The sequence below is a fragment of the Opisthocomus hoazin genome, chromosome 1 (genome assembly GCF_030867145.1).
Source record: "Opisthocomus hoazin isolate bOpiHoa1 chromosome 1, bOpiHoa1.hap1, whole genome shotgun sequence".
Classification (NCBI taxonomy): domain Eukaryota; kingdom Metazoa; phylum Chordata; class Aves; order Opisthocomiformes; family Opisthocomidae; genus Opisthocomus; species Opisthocomus hoazin.
The window spans coordinates 28376577-28397335 of record NC_134414.1 but is presented as its reverse complement, the minus strand read 5'-3'; the positions used below and the strand labels follow the sequence as shown (position 1 = coordinate 28397335).

The 20759-nt window shown below is 36.7% G+C and overlaps 1 protein-coding gene across 1 annotated transcript in view; it reads right to left on the bottom strand.

Annotated features, from left to right (window-relative positions):
* BRCA2 (BRCA2 DNA repair associated) overlaps positions 1 to 20435 on the bottom strand; it is a 43136-nt gene extending 22701 nt beyond the window's left edge. The window contains exons 1-11 of the mRNA XM_075419814.1: positions 20357 to 20435; positions 19456 to 19704; positions 17251 to 17365; positions 16401 to 16453; positions 16253 to 16293; positions 16048 to 16159; positions 14176 to 14231; positions 13125 to 13239; positions 8240 to 9424; positions 2537 to 7354; positions 1247 to 1339 (exon numbers count right to left, since the gene is read on the bottom strand). Coding sequence (XP_075275929.1) covers positions 1247 to 1339; positions 2537 to 7354; positions 8240 to 9424; positions 13125 to 13239; positions 14176 to 14231; positions 16048 to 16159; positions 16253 to 16293; positions 16401 to 16453; positions 17251 to 17365; positions 19456 to 19704; positions 20357 to 20435 — 6916 coding nt within the window. The remainder of the gene's footprint in view (positions 1 to 1246; positions 1340 to 2536; positions 7355 to 8239; positions 9425 to 13124; positions 13240 to 14175; positions 14232 to 16047; positions 16160 to 16252; positions 16294 to 16400; positions 16454 to 17250; positions 17366 to 19455; positions 19705 to 20356) is intronic.
* Between the last annotated feature and the right edge of the window lie 324 nt (positions 20436 to 20759).

The following is a 20759-nucleotide window of genomic DNA, read 5'->3' as shown; positions in this document are numbered from 1 at the left end:
TAGTTGCAGACAGATCTAAAGGAAAAGTGACCACAATGCTGAACTCTCAGAAGTTCCTATCTGTCAGCCTGCAAGATGTTTTTAGGCTCCTGAAAGGGAAATGTTTATCATATATTTAATTCTAGGTAGGCTCGCCATGCAATTTAGAATTCTGTTGGCAACCTGTTTTTTTTTCTGAAGTTACAACAGAAGAGGGTACGTTTGCACAAACTCCTCCTTCCATCATTGAAGGACATGGTTATCTTGGAATTATCAACATAACTAAATCATGTCTGCCTGGAATTTAAACTGATTTGTGCTATGCCCTTAGGCTGCAAAGAGGAAGTTTCATGCAAGAAGTCATATATACAAGATGCCACGTGTTCCAGAAGTCAGAGGCAAGACTGTACTGGAGATTAGAACTGTTTTCAGTTGTTCCACCAAAGAATAACACTGTTCAGATCCTGCTGCAGGGTAGGATAATATTTACATATGAAGGGTAAAATATTATTGTCTCGCAACAACTTAGAAATTTCATTTAAAACTTTCTTTAAATCATGGTGTTATGCTTAGAACAGATTTAGGACAGCATTCAGGAACCAATATACTGATTAAACCAATACATTTGATGAATCCTGCTATTGAATTCTAGGCCAGAGTATGCAGTGGTTAGAACAAGTTCCTTAAAGAACACAGCTTATCGCATAAGCCATAGCCAAAATCACACTACCCTAACACACTAATCACTAACTAGCTTCACATAAAGCATCAACTCAAACTTCAAAACCTTGATTTCACTTTCATAAGCCTCCACATCACTGGTTTAAAATATTAAAAGCACCTGCATACACCTATCAGTAAGTATATTCTTCACAAATTATTATATGATGAAACCTTCTCATCTTCCTGTAGATATTTTTAATTGAGAAATTACAGATCAATAAACTATATTCTCCCTACTGAGACTAGAATTTATGAGATTCAGGACTGCAAGAAACTGCAATAATTCCAGCCAAGCTGGAAATTAAACCAGAGTTCTTGCAGCAGTAGTACACTGTAATACACTTGGATTCTACACAATAATACATACCAGTAATCATCTGATTTCAAGTCAGCAGAGACATCACCATAGCAGCTTCCCTAAATTTCCATTACTATATTGACAAAAGCAGCAGTTAAGCAATCTTATATGCTAGTTTATTGGAAATTGAAGAATTCTAAAGATAACATCAGATTACTGCTTAGAACAGATGATGACTAAAATTACCATCAGGGGTGCTTTTTGAAGCTTTCAAACACCTGGGGGGATCCTTTGTTCTGTTGAATTCAAGCAGTAACTGTCTTTTAATTGGAGGTTCTCCTAGGATAAAACCACAAATTTTTAAAAGTGATGTTACTTCTAAGTTCAGTTTCTTACAAATACTGTATAACTTAATTATAATTTCTAAATAAAACATTGAAGAAGTCAGAGTAAGCAGAAATAACAAGTTTTCAGATCATGCATCTGTATTAAACAGCCTTTTTGAACACAGAGCTACTTTACCACAATTTGAAAAAAAGTTTGTTCTGTACAGAATGACTGTATATTGTCAAATCAAAGAATGTATATTGTCAATCAAAGAATGATTTTAAGACTCCGTATAATGACATCTGTTGCAGAATCTTTTGTGGTCAGTAAGTCTGTTCTGTCCAAATCAAAATTTGTGAGCCTTTAGTTACCAAACTTACTCAAGACAGTCTGCCTCACAAAGCGCACCACGGCAGACTTCAGCAGCACAGCTCACCTGCATCTTTTTTTGTACTTTCAGTAATCAAAGGGTCCCTAGTGAACTCTAAAACAGTGCATAACACATCTTTTACAGAAGCTGTAGCTAAGGATATGGTTCAACTGTGGCACAGCTGTTTCCAGGTGGAATGACAACAGTCCTATCTGCCTTTCATGCCTACCCAAACCTTCCCACACCAGCCTGCCCGACCTTAGTACCCAAACTTGTGCAGCCAGGCAGTGACTCTGTGGCAATCCACCCTTCCATAAACAGTTTTCAGCTAGCCCAGGTCCCTGAACAGGTCTGGGTGACTGTGCAAGCATGAAGTACCAGCACTTCAGCCCTGAGACAGATCAGTTTTAGATGGAAAAAAACTGCACTTTTAGACCAACAACTATTTTTCGTATCAGACTAGCAACCTCAATACAAGTGAAACCTTGTCCTTACCGACAAGGCACAAAAAGGTGAAAATGGAAATATTAGTACTAATTTTTCAGTGAAAAATACACTAGATTTGTGCAGAGAAAAAAAAAGTCTGCTGAGAGAAAATAAACAGTAGCTTTCTTCCATCTGCACACCTTCAAAATTACTAATCACAAATTTAGGTTGTACTGTGCATTTAAGGCTGGAAAGAGTGGATTAACTATCGGCTGCAGCAAGAAGAATTTTTGTCATTGACATCTAAAGAACTTCCACTTCTATATGACTTAAAAATCAGTGTGACATGCAAAAAACCCTCAAACAACTCACTGTAGAAATACGAAGTTGAACATATATAAGAAAAGACCTACCGAGCGAGTTTTCTTCTTCAAAATGCCTCTTCCCAAAGGTCTTACTTTGAAAGTTTTTATCCAGTCTGCCACTGAAGGACTGTGTGGCATTTATTTGTAGTCCAGAACCGGAAAGATCATCTTCCATAAAAGCTCTTGCACTTTCCACAGCCTCCACTTCCAAGTAATTTTTTGGAGTTTGGAGAAGATTAATACTCATTTCTGCTTTAGCAGTAGCACTGTACGAAATTGCTTCAGACTCTGTTTTCATCCCCTGATTCAGATGCCCTTTTCCGAAAGACCTAGTCTCCTCTTGCTGAAAGCTATTTTTAAATGATGCTAACTGCTTGTTTTTCTTATTATGTGGTACATACTCAGACATTTTGACGTGGTGTGTGCTTGGAACAGACTTCATTTCCTCAGGATAGATGCTTTTTAAGTCAAAGTCTTCATTGCAGCTTTTTTCAATTTTGGATTCTGAGATCACTTTATCAGTTAAAAATTTTACATGTTGACTACTCTCTTTAATTGAACTAAGCTGATCCGTAATGCAAAGCCCACTGCTCAAAAAGTCATCAGATTCTTTTAAAATTGCCTTTGCTTTTTGATAGGCATTTTTAGAGACTGTTACCTGCTTTCCACTTGCAGTGCTGAACCCAAAGGCAGGATCTGAAATCAATTCAGTGCTGGCATTTTCTTCCCTTCTTGGTAACACTGTTGGCATTTTCCTAGGAACTACTTCAGTGGGCATTTCGGGCTTTTCAGCATCTTCCTCGACTGAAAATGCTTCTTGTACATGCGATGAATGACTACCTTCCATTTCAGAAAAGAGCTGTCTCGCTTTCCTGAGTGACTCTTCTGATAGTTGTACAGGCTTACCACTTGCTGTACTAAAAAATCCAAGATTGCTTGTAGAAGAATCCAACTGCTTTATCTGCTTATCTGGAACAGGCAAGTGCCCTAAAAGTTTAACATTCTGTTCAAAGCATTGCTTCTGAGAATTTGGAACAGGCTTTGAATCTACAGACATGTTTGTATCTTGTTGACTATTTTCACTAGTACTTACATTTACTTTAATAAAATGGGATGCAGCTGAATTAATCTCTTCATTTTTTGTAATGTTTAAAAACTTCGCAGAATTAGGACACTCGGCATGAATGACAGAAGATGAATTTCCGGCAATTTCTGTTTGATTAGTTCTTGAGTTAGTCTCAATTTCATATTTTACAGATTCACCGTAGTCTTCTTGAAACATCTGTCTGACTCTTGCTAATGCACTTCCCGAAACAGAAACCGCTTTACCTTTTGCTGTACTAAACACAATTTGTTTCATATCATCCTTTTGTTTTTCAAACTTAAGTGATGTTTCTTTTAAGCTGGTTAAATTCACTTCATCTCCAGGAAGACTGACTAGTGACTGGCTTTGGCAAGCATTAACTGTGGTGTCTGTGAAGCAGTTTGTATCAGCACAAGGTTCATTTAAATGTTCCAAGTCAAATTCCTTATTGTCATAGTTCAAATGAGAAGAGCTACTTTTTGAAGTCAGGAGGAGGGACTGATCTCGTTTATTGTTACTATCCTCAACAAATAAAGTATTTTTTGTATCTCCAGGCACAGAATTATATGCAGGGTCATTTGATACCTTCATTAAATGCAGAGATGTATCAGAGTGCACAGGAGAATCATGCATGGTTTCCGAGTCATCCCTCTTTTTTGCTGAGTATTCCATCTCTCTCTCAGCAAACAGTTTTCCCTCTTCAGACAAACGAGTCCTACTTGAAGCATCACTCTCCCGCCTAGGAAGGGATTCTAATTCTGACTTTACAGGTCTGACATCAGGTTTTTCACATGCATATGAAGTTACCAACCTTCTGGCACAATCTTCACCTAGATTAACAAATCTATCTGCTTTAACAGTATCCAGAATTGCAGCGTGTTTAATGGGACTGCTCTCTACAGTCTGCTTAAATTGATCTCCAGGTTCTTCATGAACAAGGTTTTTATTAAAATTATGTTTGTCTGGATCACACTGAGCAATGCTTTCAATACGTAAGTCACAGTCTTTGACACAGTTTTCACCACATTTCCTTTTCTTTAAGGGGTTCTCGAAACTGTCATTAGGTTCCTTTTCCAAATCAACATTTTCTGCAAAAAAATGTTCAGCTTTAGCCAAAAATCCACCAGCAATTGTTATTTTCTTGCCACTAGCAGTATGAAAACCAGTCAGATAACTCCTCTTCACCTCATTTTTTTCAACATCCACCTCCTGCTCAAAAGGTATTTGATGATGATGGCAACTGCTTGTTTTTATTTTGCTTTCTTTCACTAGCAGGATCTTATCACGGGTGGTGTCTTCTCCTTCCATGTTTTTACTATTTGTCTTTTGTTTATCAGAGTTCTCCAACACATTTAAATCTTTTTCTGCACACTGTACATTGAGCAAGTGTAGAGAATCATCCAAAGCTGTGTCAGAAATGGATATATCACCACCAGCTGAAGTTCCAAAATTTTGTGACAAGCCTTCATTTTCTTTTCTGTCTTCTCTTTTCTGATTAGGAGACAGGCTTTCCATTTCCTCTGATATGCTTAAACTATGTTCTTCTGCAGCTGTAATAGCATCTCCTAGACATGTTACATCTAACAAGTCTTCTTGCAAACTACCTTCGACTTGGCAATCTCCTTGATTCAAAAACTGTTTGGAAGTTTTATCATTCTGGTTATGATTTTTAATGGATGATAGACTGTTGATGATAGTGCTAGTACTACTGAAATTAACATTTTCATTATAATGTATTGATTTTTTTGTTTGATTTTCCACATCTTCCTTGTACGGTGTACTAATATTTTCCTCATTTTTTTTCTGTGCATGGTGGGAAGCAGAACTTGTGTGGGAAATGGCACCTCTGCTTTTCAAATTTGAAACACAAACTGTTTTTCCTTTGTTTTCTTTTGTCAGGCATCTGACAAAATTACAGTTAGAAGACATATGCCTATTTGAATTGTGACATCTAAAACTAGTTTCAGAAGATTTAATCAAATAGTCATCATCATCCAAGTCCCTGAAGAGCTCTGCAGATCTGGTTAAAGCCTCCTTAGAAATATTTATTTTGTTACCTGCAGCTGAAGTAAAGCCTGCAAAATTAGAAAAGCCATCCTGTTTAGCTACTGGAAAGCTCTCATCAGATATTCTACTTTCATTTCTGTCTAAGTTAGTAAAAGTAACCTTTTTGTCATTTTTATCAAAAACCACTGTGTTTTCTTTTTCGTATTCCACCACTTTAGAGTCTTCATTTGTGTCTTCCTGCTTAGTAAAATACTTGTCATTTTTGACTTGATTTTCAGATTTAAAAGTGCCACCAAAGTCAGCATCTTTCCTTGTTTCAGAAATATTTTCCACATTTGTTGTTCCACATGTTTCTGCAGTTCCGAACTGTTGAAAGGCATGACTTTGTATCGTGTTACTTCGCTTTCTAAACTGTGTAAATTCAAACTGGCTACCTGTTTCTTCCAGGATACTCGAAATTTCAGCAATTTCAGCTTCTTGGCTTGCTGTCAAGGTTTGATTTGTTTCTTGCAAGGATTGTTGACTTCTAGGAAAGCTTTTACAGAAGCCAGCTTTATATGGAATAAGCTGTGTATGTCTGGGCTCAAGAAAACTTGTCTGTGAATCTAAAGAATCAGATAAATTACTGTCCAACTTGCTTTCTGAATCAGACACAAACGTATTCTCCTTTTTAACTTCGTTTGAAAAGTTTCTGGCTCGTTCCATGGAAGTGGCTTCAAAGCATTCATTTTCAATATCTTTGAACAGCATTCTGCCTTTCGCTATACTGACTTCAGAGAATTTAATCTGCTTATTGGAAGCAGTCTGGAAGCCACCAAAGCCCAGATTCAAACTGCATGCATTAAGATTTCCTGATGATTTCCTTTTATACTTTAGGTTCTGCCTTGACTTTGTGCTGGAATACATAGATGCCACTTGTTTATCTTCTTTAGAAACTACTTCATTTAAAGAATTACCATCTATACAATCCAACAATTCTTTAGCAACCTCTGCAGCTACATTATTGCAAGCAGCTGCTTGAGGGCTTTCACTGTTTTCAACTGACTTTGGCTGTTGATTGTCAGCTACAGCTTCTGAAAAGGCAGCTCCGTCTGTTTTCTCCCCTTGTTTTAATCCAGTGCTATCATTTTCCGAGTCGCTTATTCCCAAAGGTCCGAGTACTTCTCTGCAGTCAACTACTGACCACTGGTCTGCAGCATACCTTTTATCAGTCGATATTTTATTGCAACAATCACTATTGATTCCATTTATGCCACACTTGATCTGACTCAAAGCATTACTGAAACCGCCAGTTGTCACAGACGTAGTGTCATGGTCCATATCAATCAAGAGTTCATTATCCCTAGAGGAAGAACACGCAAGTTGTTCTTCAAGGCTCCGTACAGTAGGTCCATTGTTCACATTAGCACTCATGTACTGATCTTCCTGACCTTTGCTCCCTAAAGGCTGTTGCTTAGAGAATCTGGAACGCTTTCTTGCCATTAGGCATGCTGAAGTTCGAACTTTACGTTTTATATTTGAAATTATTTCACTATTTAAAGAATCTGTTGTGTCTTCCTTCTGTGTATTAGACACTTCTAAGCATTTTAATGACATAGCAGGTTGATCCTCTCTTGCATTTTCCCCCCAGCCTCTAAGGTCTTGTTGCTTCAGCCTGTCGTTGAAGGAATTACCAGATGAGTTGTCCATTATATCCATTTTTAAAGTACAGGTGCTGAAATTGTTATCTTTTATATTCGATTGCAAATGCTTTCTCTCAGCAAGAAGCAAGCAGTCTACAAGAGAAGACATTACAGAAAAAAAAAATGTTAATGAAGTAGTTCATATTTATTCAAACAAATGTAAATACAGATTTTCATAAACTTTTAGCTCATGATTTCTACACATGCTTAACACTAGTGCCATAAATAACACTACTGGTTTCAAATGTGAACACCCTCACAAGACTGGAGATCTGTTTAATCTAATCACGTTCTAATAGCCAGAAACAAGCGAGTAGCCTGCGGTTAATGCTATCAGTTAAAAAAAAAAATTTAGTTGTAGTGAATTTTGAAGAGATTGGCTTCCATTCCTTGTGTCTCAACATAGGGATTTGTTTCAAACTTCAAAGAGAAGTACTTCAATTTCTAATATTAAGTAATTCTTCCAGCAAGAACAACAGCTTTAAAAAACAGGAGTACATGCTTGCTTTTGTTATATAATTTTTTTAAAACATTTTGTGTTTCTGGAAGAAACACATGTACAGTCTTAAAACCCCTAATTTTAGAAAAGTAACAATACAGCTTTACCATTCTTTACGATCTCTAGAAGTTACCAATTCAGACAGGATGGCCCTTGACAGTACGGATGTCTAAACAGCATTAATAAAGACAATTAGGCTTGTCAATTAGAATAATGTTTCAAGGTGGAAGTTTCTATTTCAGAAACTAATCTGAGACTAAAACAGTAAGTTAGCAACAGACAATTTAAAAATAATGCTATTCTTTCAATATTATTATAACAGACCAATTCCATAACTGGTTTCCCAGACTAGTCAGTTGCAGAGCTACTTTATCACAAACACGAGATTTTACATAATTTTATCTGAAACATTTACATAAAAGGCTCTTAATAAATAAATACAGAATCCTCCACAAATGGTGAAAAGCTTAATAACATACCTTGCTTAGCAACACTGGCCACATGACAACCTTTAAATTCACACGAATCAGATTCCAAATGTGGTAATACAGGATGAATAGGCAATTCAGAGGTTACTTCTTTCTGTATTTTTTCTTCTTGATACAGAAAAGTATTATTTATTGTATAAATAAATCTCTTGGATCTCCTTCTCAAGCTGGATAACATACTCACACTTTTAAAGCCAGACTTTGTGAGAGTATTTTCACTATTTGCTAAATGTAGGTCACTGCAATTATCTGGAGATGTAGCACTACATACAAGTGCGTGAGACAGAACATCAGTTATCACAGATTTAGAAGTTGCTTTTAAATGCTTGGAAAAGCTGTCGTTGTAGACTACAGAATACTCCGTAACATTTGTACTTTCAATTAAAAAAGAATTACAGTTTAAGAAGCTCATTTTGGAAACCTTCTCAGCTGCACATCCTTGTACTAACTTTGGATCTTGAACCCTCACAGACAAAGATTTTACCGGAGTTATTTCTGATGCTGGGTTGTTTTCAGAATTTTTCACTTCATAGCACTTTTCTGACAAATTGACATTCAACAGCTTTTGTGTTTTTATCAAGCCAGAAATATTCAGTAAGGATGTTTCCACAGCATCATCCTGGGTCATTAGGACTGAGTTCTCTAAATTTTTCTCTCTACATGAGTCAGAGGGTGGAGAGCCACACATCGACATTTCCAGATGAGTTACATCAAGATCAGATATGTTCAGCTGAGACCACTGGCTTGATGAAGATAGCACGTCTTCTTTCATGGGCATCTTGTTCTCAGATGACTTGTGTGTTCTATAATCTTGCGCATCTCCTGTGATCGTAAGTGGCTCCAATTCCTTTTCATGACCTATTAAACAGCCATCTTTACCACCCCCTGTATCTTCATCTGTGTTTTGCAGTAAAGAATCCTTCATTTCAATAAAGTGGCTTTTTTCAGTCCAGCTGGTTGTTTTCACTTCCTGTGAAATGCCAGCCTTTCTTCTAACAGGCAGCTCAGAATGCACACTTCCCTCTCCTTGTGCTTTATCTGTGTTTATTTCATATTTCTCTACTGCATCCAGAGCATGCGGCACCAGCAGAACAGCTCCATTGGGCTCAGCAGGCACGTTGAATGTATCCTCAAAGCTACTCATCTCACCAAATAATCCATCTAACATCTCCGACTCTAAACAGTTTACAGAAGATGGGGAGAGGAAAACAAGTAAAAAATTAAGTTTTAGGAAATAACTTAGGGACAGCATTGTGCAGCTTTCAATTTTATGGCAATTACCTTTATTCAGGAGTGAGTTTGGAAAAATAAGTCTACATGTCTTTAAAATAGGTTACTCTTCAACAGTAGCTGTTCAAGGAAACAGGCAAAGGACACACACGCAGATGGTTCCGGCCTCCTGAGGACTGTGGTGGTTAAGCAGGTTTCCAAGATGAAACCTAGCTGTCTCAGAAGAATTTTGTTTTGTTCTACAATCAGGAGAACGAGTAGGTAATTTTACAAGATAAATATATAAATTTTTTTCCTCCAAAATTTGTACCAAACGGTAGGCACCAAACACAAAGAAGCTGCCTGGTTTTAACTGGCAGCTAAGGAAACTTGTTTACGGATGACTCTAGTAAACTGTCTTTGATGTAGTATAGTATAGTGTCTAGAATGATTTAGAAAAGATTCTAATTTTAAAAATTTTTTAGGAAGCTTTTAACAAGTTCCAAATGATTGGCACAAATATGAGAAATTTTTGTTTGTGTAGAGAAATAATATGCACTGGGAAAAAAAATAACCTAAACTCTACTTCACAGACAGCCTTAAAAGCTTATATAGATCAAATAAAAATATTACCTTCTCAAAAGTGTGAAACTAGGCCTACCTATCAAAATAGGTCACATTCAAAAATAAGCTAGGTTTTACTCTGAGAGTACTTTTTAAGGCTTTTTCATATCAAAGAAATTGTAATCAAGTCCCTAGAAAACATCCATGTTCTCTGTCTTCCTTGGGCACATAACCAATACCTTAACTTTTTCCATAGGCCTTTTTTATATAATTTAGAACACTTTTTCCCTATTGGAACTTTTAAATAATCTAGTGTATGAAAGATTTTTCCATTTGGAAGTCCATAAAAGATTTCCCAATACTTGGTCACACACATCCAACTATTTGCAACATATCCGTTAAGGGTTCATGCCCACACTGTGGCCATAAAACCGCCTCTCTCATCACATCTTTTGAATGGTTACTCATTCTCTCTACTTTCTGTTTTTTTGCCTGAGTGGCAGAAGGTATCACTACACAAGATCTCAAAAAGAAGAAACTGTAACACCAAAGACTGAGTGTACAGGTCCTTCTCCCTTACTATAGAAGGTTCCTCTGGAGTAACTTCTGTGTCCACAACCTTTCATCTTGTAATCCTTTGTCAACAGAGCTTTCTAAAAAGACACAGTTGTATTTCTTTTTACTTAAACAGGAGTCATTACCTTGAATAGAAAAACAGGAGTAGCTGAAAGACTGTAAAGATATTGGTTGTACACTGAATAACTCAATGCCAGGAATGAAAAAAAAATATCAGGGAAGTTCATTTTGACTTTTAAACTTGTTGGAAGGTCAGCGAAAGCCCAAAACCAAGGACTGAACAACAGAATGCTCCTGTTTTCCCAGTAAGTCCTCTAACTAGGCAATAACTACTTTATTTGTTTTCTCAGAGCCTCTCCTTCTGGGTGAATAATCCAGTACTGAGAAAAAAAGAGGCTTAAACATTAGATGTTTCTGCTCTGGAGTCATAATTGACTGATTGTTAGAACGGCTTAGAATTGCCACGTTTCAGGTTGAAATCCTTACTAGCAGACAGTATTTAACCCATTTCTCCTACTTTGTGAACGATTCTAGACAGTGACATTAAAGATGAACCATTTACTCTGATCAGGGTTACAAAGAGAACGAATGATGTCATTTTGTGTTTTGAATTAAAGAGTTTAAATATTTAAAGTTTTGGGCAACAGGCCAAGGTAAAATACCTAAAATGTTACAGAATTCCATGTTTCCTATTAGTTTTTCAATTTAAATAGCTTCCCAGTCAATATGTTGATTACTATATATTTGAAGAATCGTAACTCTGAATCCATGGTTATATACACACAGCAAAGCTGCAAATTTTGCTACAAGCGCCAGATGTCTAAAGCTTACTGTTACAATGATCAGTCTTAAGAGTTGCTTAAACTAGGGATGTGAACCTTAGGAATTAGTGACTGGGTTATAAAGGAATATGCTTAATGACTATATGCAAATATAGCTCCTTTCATGAAATTCCAAAGTCTTAATACATGACAGTACACATGTTGCAGTCCACGGTTAGACTAAATGTGAAACAGTTAAAAAAGTTTTCCTCTTCCCTCAAATTATTACAATTAAATCCCCCCAAAATACAGTGTAAAAAAAAATATCTTTGAAATATTTGGTAGTTCTTGTACTTTGGACTAAGTGCATATATGCAGTCTCACTGCTATTAAGGACACAATGTGCACAGTAGAAATAATCTCTTCATATCCTTAAAATCATGTAGATATTCAATTCAATTCTATGATCTCTCTTGCTTTCTTTGACTGAAATGAAACATATGCCTAATAAAACTGACTGCCTTTCATGATCATACAGCATTACTCCAGATAAAACCAACATTTGAAAGCTGCAAAGGTGGAGGTTTGCACTATCCTTCTTTTCACATCGCATCTTCAAATGTCAAGTTAACTATGATCAAAAAGGGAAGAAGGAAAAGACACAGCTGCAAAAGTCATTTTGTACTTTAAAAGAAGTGGGTTTCTCCTTCCTCTTATTTTTTATTCAGATGTTTTAACTAGCCTTCTCTACTGTAGTATAGGATGTAATAAGGCATTTTGGAACACAGAACATTAATTTGTCCTTGATTTCTAGAAGTATTTTACTGACTACAGATTACTTGCATATGCTTACTACGAACTATATTTTTCTCAGCATGTTTGAACCTACAATATAAAAAGAACAGTATAAAGCAACAATGCTTCCTGACCCCAGCATTCTCAGCCAAAATCTAAATTCACATTCAAAACTGATTCTTTCATAATTTTTACATGTACCCCCAAATAATATTTTTAGGGCAGACCATTCAATTCAGATTAGTAGACGTACAGTCTTCAGGATAAATTGTCCTGTCTAGCCTGTGTCAATTTCTGCAGCACCCTTTTACACCCACGCGGGCTGAACAAATTTCTGTTCATATTCTTCCCTTCTGCCATCATTGCTCAACAAAAACCAAAAAGCTCACACTGAAGTGTACATTTTCACTTGTTCACTAACATGGTCTGAGAACACAGAATGAAAACACTTTTTTCCCCTTGGCTGAGTATTTTCTGCATTAATTTAAAAAAAATGCAAAACCAAAACCATTTCATTTTCCTAAAGCATTTGTCACATTTTGAATTACTAATATGTGAAGTAAGTGAAGAAAGGACATAGCAAGATTAAAAAACAAGCTCACCACAGAATAATGAGTCTTGGGGTGAAACTTCATGATAAAGCTAAACTTTTTCAACAGCTAGAAGTAGCAGTCTTGCTCCCCCTTGAGCCTGTACCACTTTTGTCTCTCAGCTCTCCCACACAGTCTCACACCTCCACTTACACTAGTAGTAATTTGGTTGTCATCCAATGGCATGGTAACCAGATTTAATTCACCAACTCAGCAGAAACCGATTCCTTTTTTTAAGGCCAAACTAATTTCACAGTTGCATCGATTCAGGAAGTGGGAGTACACAGTTGGCAGAGAAAATAAGCTATAAGATCAGCTTGGGGTAACTTTACCGTCAGTCTTGCTTCACAGTATACTCAGTAGTAAAGCATCAATGCATACCAAAATCTTTGATGTCATCTCCAGCGTTTAGTGTTACTGTTTCTGGTACAGACAGCATACTTGTGTCACTTGTCCCAGGACATTTATCATGGTTGGAAAGAAAGTTGCGCAAAACCTGTAAACCAAAGACATAAACAGTTACATACATTACATATCAGTAAGCGTCACTTTAACAGTAACTCTAAACATTTACGGCAATATCTGAATAATTCTGCATCTCTTACAATGAAAGGTAACATTTTCACAGGTACACCTGAAAATAAATAAGCAGATAATACTCATTTTTGATTCAGGTTCCATTCTACAATTAATTTAAGGGCAGTGAATGAGTTCAGCAGTTAATTATAAGCAAGCCTCTCAAAAACAAAAAAAAGAAGATACGAGGAAGGAGAAAGATTTTTTGCTTATTTTACCTTGTAACAGTTTGTTAACTGTGAAGTTTCAGGTAGTGAAGAATCAAATGCAAATTTGTAACTGAATCCTATTGGCGCCATTCTTGGTTTTCAGTCTGAATAATCATTCAGCTTTCATAAACACAGAGTAAAACTAATATTTTGCCAGAACTTTCCCCTTCCTAACAATATCAAAGGTCTGAAATTAATACTCAATTTCAACTCTTGGTAGTGGATGAGCACAAGAAGTTATTGGACAATATAAGCTAAACAACTCCCAAAACTGACAGAAGAGGAAGAAGAACAAACAACAAACCCTCAGACAAGTAGCATATTGCAATGCCTAGGTTTGATTTCTCTTCGAATGACTCCAACTGCTGCTGAATTCAAGTGGGTGTGTTTTCTTTTGTTGTTTTTTTTGTTTTGTTTTGTTTTTTTAAAGGACAGCAAAAATATTCCTCAAAGGGGGTTATTTGTGAAAATACAGTCTACAGCCAGGCTTTGTAAGTTTAGTTTTGTGAGCAGTAACATTTCAAAATAGCCAGACAGAAGGGTCTAGAATGAAAATGAGAATTTTTTATTCTTGGCTCAAGGAATGTACATGTAACTAAATAGCTTAACTGAAATTAAAGAACAGCACAGCTCTCAAAACTACTTACTATGTCAGCTCTTTCATCCTGTTGCTTTGCTCCAGAAATAGAATCATTCTCTCTAGCTTTAGAAGAAAGACAGACAAGTCAATTCATTTGCTCCTATGCAATCTGTTGTGTTCAAATACAGTTGTGTTTTAGGAGTGTTTTTTTCAGGTTATTTTAAATGCAATTGAAATCTGTAAATAAAAAGCTACTTAAAAACTGACCAAAAGTTCTAACTAAACAGTCCTACAGGTGAGGCTGAGGGACAGTGTAAAAAAGTAGTTTCATAACTGCACAAAACACCCTGAATCACAGGTTGTGGTTTCTGCTACATAGGCAGACCAGTTACCATCCTGAGACCACCATCACTGCCAATCCCCTTTCCAGCAGTTATTCATGGCACTACTCTCTATTCTGTCAAAGGTTCTGGATGAGATCTTCAAGCCTCTGTCAGGAATTTAGTTTTTTCCATTTCCTCCCACAAGAGCAGTAATATCTGTTCACCTATATTACAAAAGGAGAAAATGAACCCCGTTTTTAAGATGCCTAAAGAGCAGTACATTCAAATTACTTATTTCAAAGACATGGCATCTAGGTTCCATGCAGTAGCCAAATGACTCACTCTTTCCTTTTACAGGTGCCAGATGGCAAAGAGTGGGCATCACTACTATAAAATACTAGGCTCATCCAGGACATGGGAGAATGAGAAGGAGAGCTCAAAGCACAACTCATCTCCCAGCAGAACATTATTAAGCTACAGGTACTTTCCCCAGCCTTCCTTTTCAAGCCACATTCTGAACCAATGAACACCCAAACCTGCACAACTCAGTAGCCTTGCGCATAGTACCACCCCCTCTGCCAACAGAGGAATCACGGAATCTCCCAAGCTGGAAGGGACCCGTAAGGATCATCGAGTCCAACTCCCTGCTCCTCGCAGGACTACCTACAGCTAAGCCGTATGACTAAACACATTGTCTCCCTGAACTCTGACAGGCTTGGTGCCGTGACCAGTTCTTACATGAGGAGATTCCCAACGCTTGCATGTATTCTTGATATGCTTTATATGTCTGCATGCTCTACATGCTTTATATAGTGATAGTTTAACCACATTTTAAAAAGCAATGTCAGGAGATAAGCTGACATCCAGGTTTTCCCATTTTCTCAAGAATTTTTATCAACAAGTCATAAAGTCAAATTTCATTTTGCTTATCATATGCTAAAGAAATCCCACTTACAGCCACACCTTAGGTCAAGGCTTCATGTTTAGCATCACTGTTAGTGCCACTTTAACAGTCATCACACACTCATCCTCAGCTATACTGGCCCAGCTATTCATGCAGCTGCGCAGCAAATGAGGTCCAGGCATTGCCCTGTCCAAGTAACCCAAGAAATATGGTCTTCAATTGGACCAGTATCTCAGTCTGTGTCACTGCATCAGTATGACAGTAGGCACAGAGGGAGGGCTTAAAAATGCTGAAGCCAGCACTGCTGCTGGAAAGTTTAGTCAACAGGCTACCTCCTTAGACTTCATAAATGTACTCACACAACTTAATCTAATAGTTAGTGATAGTTAGTTAATTTTTGTTAGTTAGTTTTGTGATAGTGCAAACATAAGCGATCATTATCTAATCCTCTTTCTAAGCATTGCTATATTATTTCTAAATTTATATTCCCTAATCCCTTATACAAAGGAAGAAAGCTTTTGAAAAGCAATGACAGATTTAATTTCATTTCTTTCTTTTAGGGCTGCATTAGTCACCCACTAAGCATCACTTTAAGATTTTTGTCCTTTTTCATTTAAAAAAAAAAAAAAAAAAATCAGTTCACACTAAGTGAAGTTCCAGTGTCAAACTCGGAAGTTTTTAACCCTTAGCAACTGTTTGGTTTTAGAAATACCTATTATCACTGTCGCACCAAGCGTAGGAGGTGTGGCTAAAGAACTTGACCAGGACATATCTGGATCCACTTCCGCTCCCAGACTTTCAGAAATACGTTTTGGAGTTCTGACCTAGAAATATATTTAACAATTAATATTTCTACGCAGAATTCTAAATGTACTACTCAGGAAAAAGACAACAAGATGCAGAAATAAAATATTTACCTCCAAAAGTTTTGGTGTGCAAAACAAGCTTCCATATGGTCCTAGAAAACAACACATAATAAGGACATTAAGTAATACCTAAAGACGTAAGGATTTATATCTACAGATATCAGATATTTTGGAAAATCAAAAAAATGAAAATACAAACCAGGAATATTACTTCTCTGAGGTGTTCTGTAAGTATTCGTTGAAACAGCTGGACTGCAAAACAAAACCAAATTAAAAACCACTAATTTCACGTCCCAATTTATGAAAATAAGGAAATATTTCAGACATAACATATATTACCACCTCCATTATTTTCTTTCTTTGCAACCATGGCTGTTTCCCTGACTAAATAAAATGTAGATTCCTCCCAACCATCAGTCAGTATTTTAAACCTTACCCTAAGTTTATTTCAAACTATAAAACCCTTTTTACGTAAAATGATAAATTTTTAGTGAGGATTTGTCTGAAAAATAGTGCATCAGACTTCAGTACAGATCTGCATTTCATAATATTCTGTATGAAGCTATGGAAACTGGCTTAACTAATCGGTTTTAATGAAATAATCGGTTTAACTGTTCTTATAATCAACATGAGTATTTTCAGTAGATTTATCTGAAATATACACATTTAAATGTAGAAATCAAGGCTATTATTAAAAAAAAATCTAAGTAAACGTTATAAATAGCTTTACAAATTACTACTTGAGAAGCACGTGATACATCACTATTCTTTCTTGCACTAGACATTGAGGATTTGGGAAGCTGAAATAGTGTCAACAAATGCCATATGCCTTTCTATATGACATATAGAAAGGAAGAACACCTAAAACCAAGGAAGCTTTCAAGATTAGCTAATGTTTTATCTTCAATTCACCTAACAACTTAAAAGTATCACAAACATACAAGACATACAGGATTGACTGCTCTGAAGAAGTCTATCAGTCAAATACGGTGGTTTTGATATCTCTTTTTGGCTAAAATCCAGTTTATTTTATATTTGCGTGGACATATTTAGCATACCTAGCAGCAAGGCAGTTGCAGCAGGTACCAGCAGGAGAAGCAAGTATTTCATTTTCTTGATCTATTTTTCCTCTTGTGATACTTGGGCTTATCAAATTCTCTGTGCCTACAAAATAGAAGATAATCAACACAACCTTCCAGAACTACAAACAACCATTTTGATTTTGAAGTTTAAAGATAAGCTTTAGAAAAAGATATCATGCAATGTCTGATTTTTAGTTTAAAAAAACCTCAACAGAACACTACCTTTTCCCCTAGTGTTTTGAACTTATTCAAATTCTATATCCAAACAATGCTAAACACATTTCAAATGCACAGCCAAAAGTGCTCATTGTCACTTTATCCGTTTGATATACAGGTGTTTCAGTATATTTCCTTGATATTATTCAAGTCACATATGCCATTGCAGTTTTAGTATACTGTATTGTGCCTTTCTTCTCATTGCAGAAGTTATCCTTAGGAGAAAGTCAATACATGCAAACATGCATTTGTACCAGCTTTCCCTCAGATTTACTTAAGACATAGCCTGCTTGATTTGAATAAGCAGCATAAAGCAAAAATTAGTTCTGGAACTGTTCGTGTAGGCACTGTCACTGGTAGCAGTAGCTATTTATATACTAGGCATCTCCAGGCAAAAGAGTGTGCCCACTAAGGCAGCAGAATCCTCCAAACAGCGAGCCCCTCACATGAACAAGCAACTACTGAAAAAAATTCCTATTCAGAAATTTCAAAAATAACTTTCATATCAGAAATTACACCAGGTTTCTGCATTTCTCTTTGCTTCTGAGTTCCTGAGCCTACACGCAGAGCACAGCTGCGTCCCAGTACCACACCAAGGTGAAATCCATCGGCTTCCATCCATGCTGTTGTTTTTACACAAAGTAAAACTGGGTACACGAGCCAGCTGGCTCTGAGAAAACCAGGAGAAAAAAAAAATCTTGGGCCAGCCACAGGTAACTATAGAAGCTTTGGTAACAGTTGTCTTCCCTTTAGGGAGTGCGTACAAACATCCGTGTGCACAAACACAGAGCAAAAATAACCATTTTGAAACAGAAGAATCATAAGGTTACTTTATTTGGAATTTATGAAATGCTACCAAGAATTCACTAGGGACTTAACACTGTAAAAGTCCAAACAGCTAAATTTAGAAGAAACATGTTCTCAGCGGAGAATAAGTTGAGCAGAAGTTCAGCAGTAAACTTAACAAAAACAAACAGGGTAGCAATATTCTATGTAAGCAATGTTATAAAGTACATTTGAACAGCAGCACAGTTCTACTGCTTTAAAGACTTTGCTTTACAATCCAAGAACGATTCTGGGTAATAAACCAAAACCAGGACATTAAGGGAGTCTTGTGCTTGTCTGTAACCTGTTTAGAAAAGCTTATCTTATTGTTAGGAGGGCACAGACACCGGAGATGTACAAATTGGGTGTTGCAGGAATGGGGTTAGATATTCTTCCACAGAAAAGATTCTTATACACCATCTTGCATACATTCCCCACAGAAAAGATCCATCTCTCTGTCCAAGGAGGATAGGTACTATGGCTTCCAGGTACATCAGAAAGGAGCAGAGTGACATGTACTTTGATGACATACTTGGGATTTGGAAACAATGCAATGATAAGTACTTCATTGAAGTGGTATAATTCCTTCTTTTCAAATGGAAAAGTGTAACTTCCTTCCATGACTTACAGTTTTACTAACTCCAAGAGCTTAGTGCTTCTAAATCTTTCCAAGAAAGGTAAAGGATTGCCCTACAGATGGCCTCATACTTCAGCATGATAAGCATCACTGTCTCTTGAAAAGATTCTCAGAGATTTTGCATAACAAAAATCAGACTGCTAAAAAAATTCACTCTGATTCTCAGTCAACAGGTTACACTAAGACTATTATCTCCTTATATTAGCAGTATTTAGAGTATTAGGACCATGACAATATCTTTTCTACAGGGAACTTTACACATACCTTACCAGTTTATTGCAAGGCCGAATGCATTATTAAGATTAATTCTGCATTTTTATAGGTGATCTTCAGAAGTGTACTAAAATAAGCTTTTTAGTCATACAATTTCTGCAGCAGCATTATCTATTACATTAATAATCATCAGCTGTAACAACAAAAGGCAAAAAAAAAGTCTCTTGCTATTGGACAGCGCAAGAAGCCTTTAAGTACCACTTAAAAAAAAAGTTACTCACTTGCTTCTGTTGTTTTCTGATCCAGTTCTTTTCCAGGAGAAGAATAAGGTGGCAATGTAATATTTTGCTCTTTAAAAATCAGTGGAGTTGAAGCTAGCTGACTGTACATAGGGTGTTTTGCCCTTGGAGTTTTAAGAGATGTTTGATCAAGCCAGTCAAAGGGACCATCAAGTTCTAACAATCTAGGCTCATATGGGGGTGCTTCAGCACTGAGTTCTTCAAACCAGTTGAGACTGATAGGCCCTAAGTCTACAAAGAAAAACATACAGAAAGTCACATGAAAAGGCAAGAAGGAAAAAGGGAAAAAAAAAGATCCTCCATCCAGGATATGAAAATACATTAGGCATTTAAATGCTAGCAGCAAATCACATTGCTCCTTCCATTGTCATACTTCTGTTTATTTTGTTTCTAGATAGCTTTGAAGTCTGATACCCACAAAGTATAAAAGAATACCTGCCCAAATTCTCAGACCATTAACAAAACTAACCAAAGAACACATAAACATCACGTTTGCTTAAAATATACTTCTGGCTTTCAGTTTATCTCTTATTTTACTCAGCCTGGCAAGTTAAACGGGTTCCTTTTTAACATTAATAAATCATACCACTACAGGTGCATTTGGTAAAAGAGTAAACTTGGTCTGCAAGTGGGTACGTAAGGAGGCCACAGCTAAACACAAGTGCAAGAAAGTAACTGAGCACACATTATGGAAAAAAGCTACAAATAAAAATTTAAGGAAATATATTAAAAAAGTAGATATTAGCAAATACGGATTTGGGGCAAGAAGAGCAGCTAACAAGTAGCATAATGCTTTTCTACAGAACATACAGCAGATGTGTCTAAAATGTCAATGTCCAGAAAGCAATCTTAATCAAAATTATTTACTGTAGAGAAGCTGTACCTGATTCGCTGCAATGTGCCTTAAATATTTCAAAGAAAGTCGGTCTTCCCACAGGTTTGTAAGCCATTTTCTTATCCATAACATTACTGGAACAGCTGCTGAAAAACCTGAGAGGAAATAAAAACCCACTTTCATACAGTGCTGTGCTAACGCCGTGGGGCTGCCAGCGTTAACCCCACTTGACTGCGTGTCTCGGCAGGTGTGCGGTAACCCAGCCTCTTCAGCCTCAGGACTGCGATCTGCGGGTTCAAACGCTGCAGTGACAAACACGGTATTGAAAACAACAGGAGAGCATGGGGAATACTACCAGAGAGAATAAAAACACTAAGCCAATACGACAGAAAAATCGAGACAGAATGGGCAGAACACTTTTCGGGTATTTTAAATACAAATAAAAAATCCA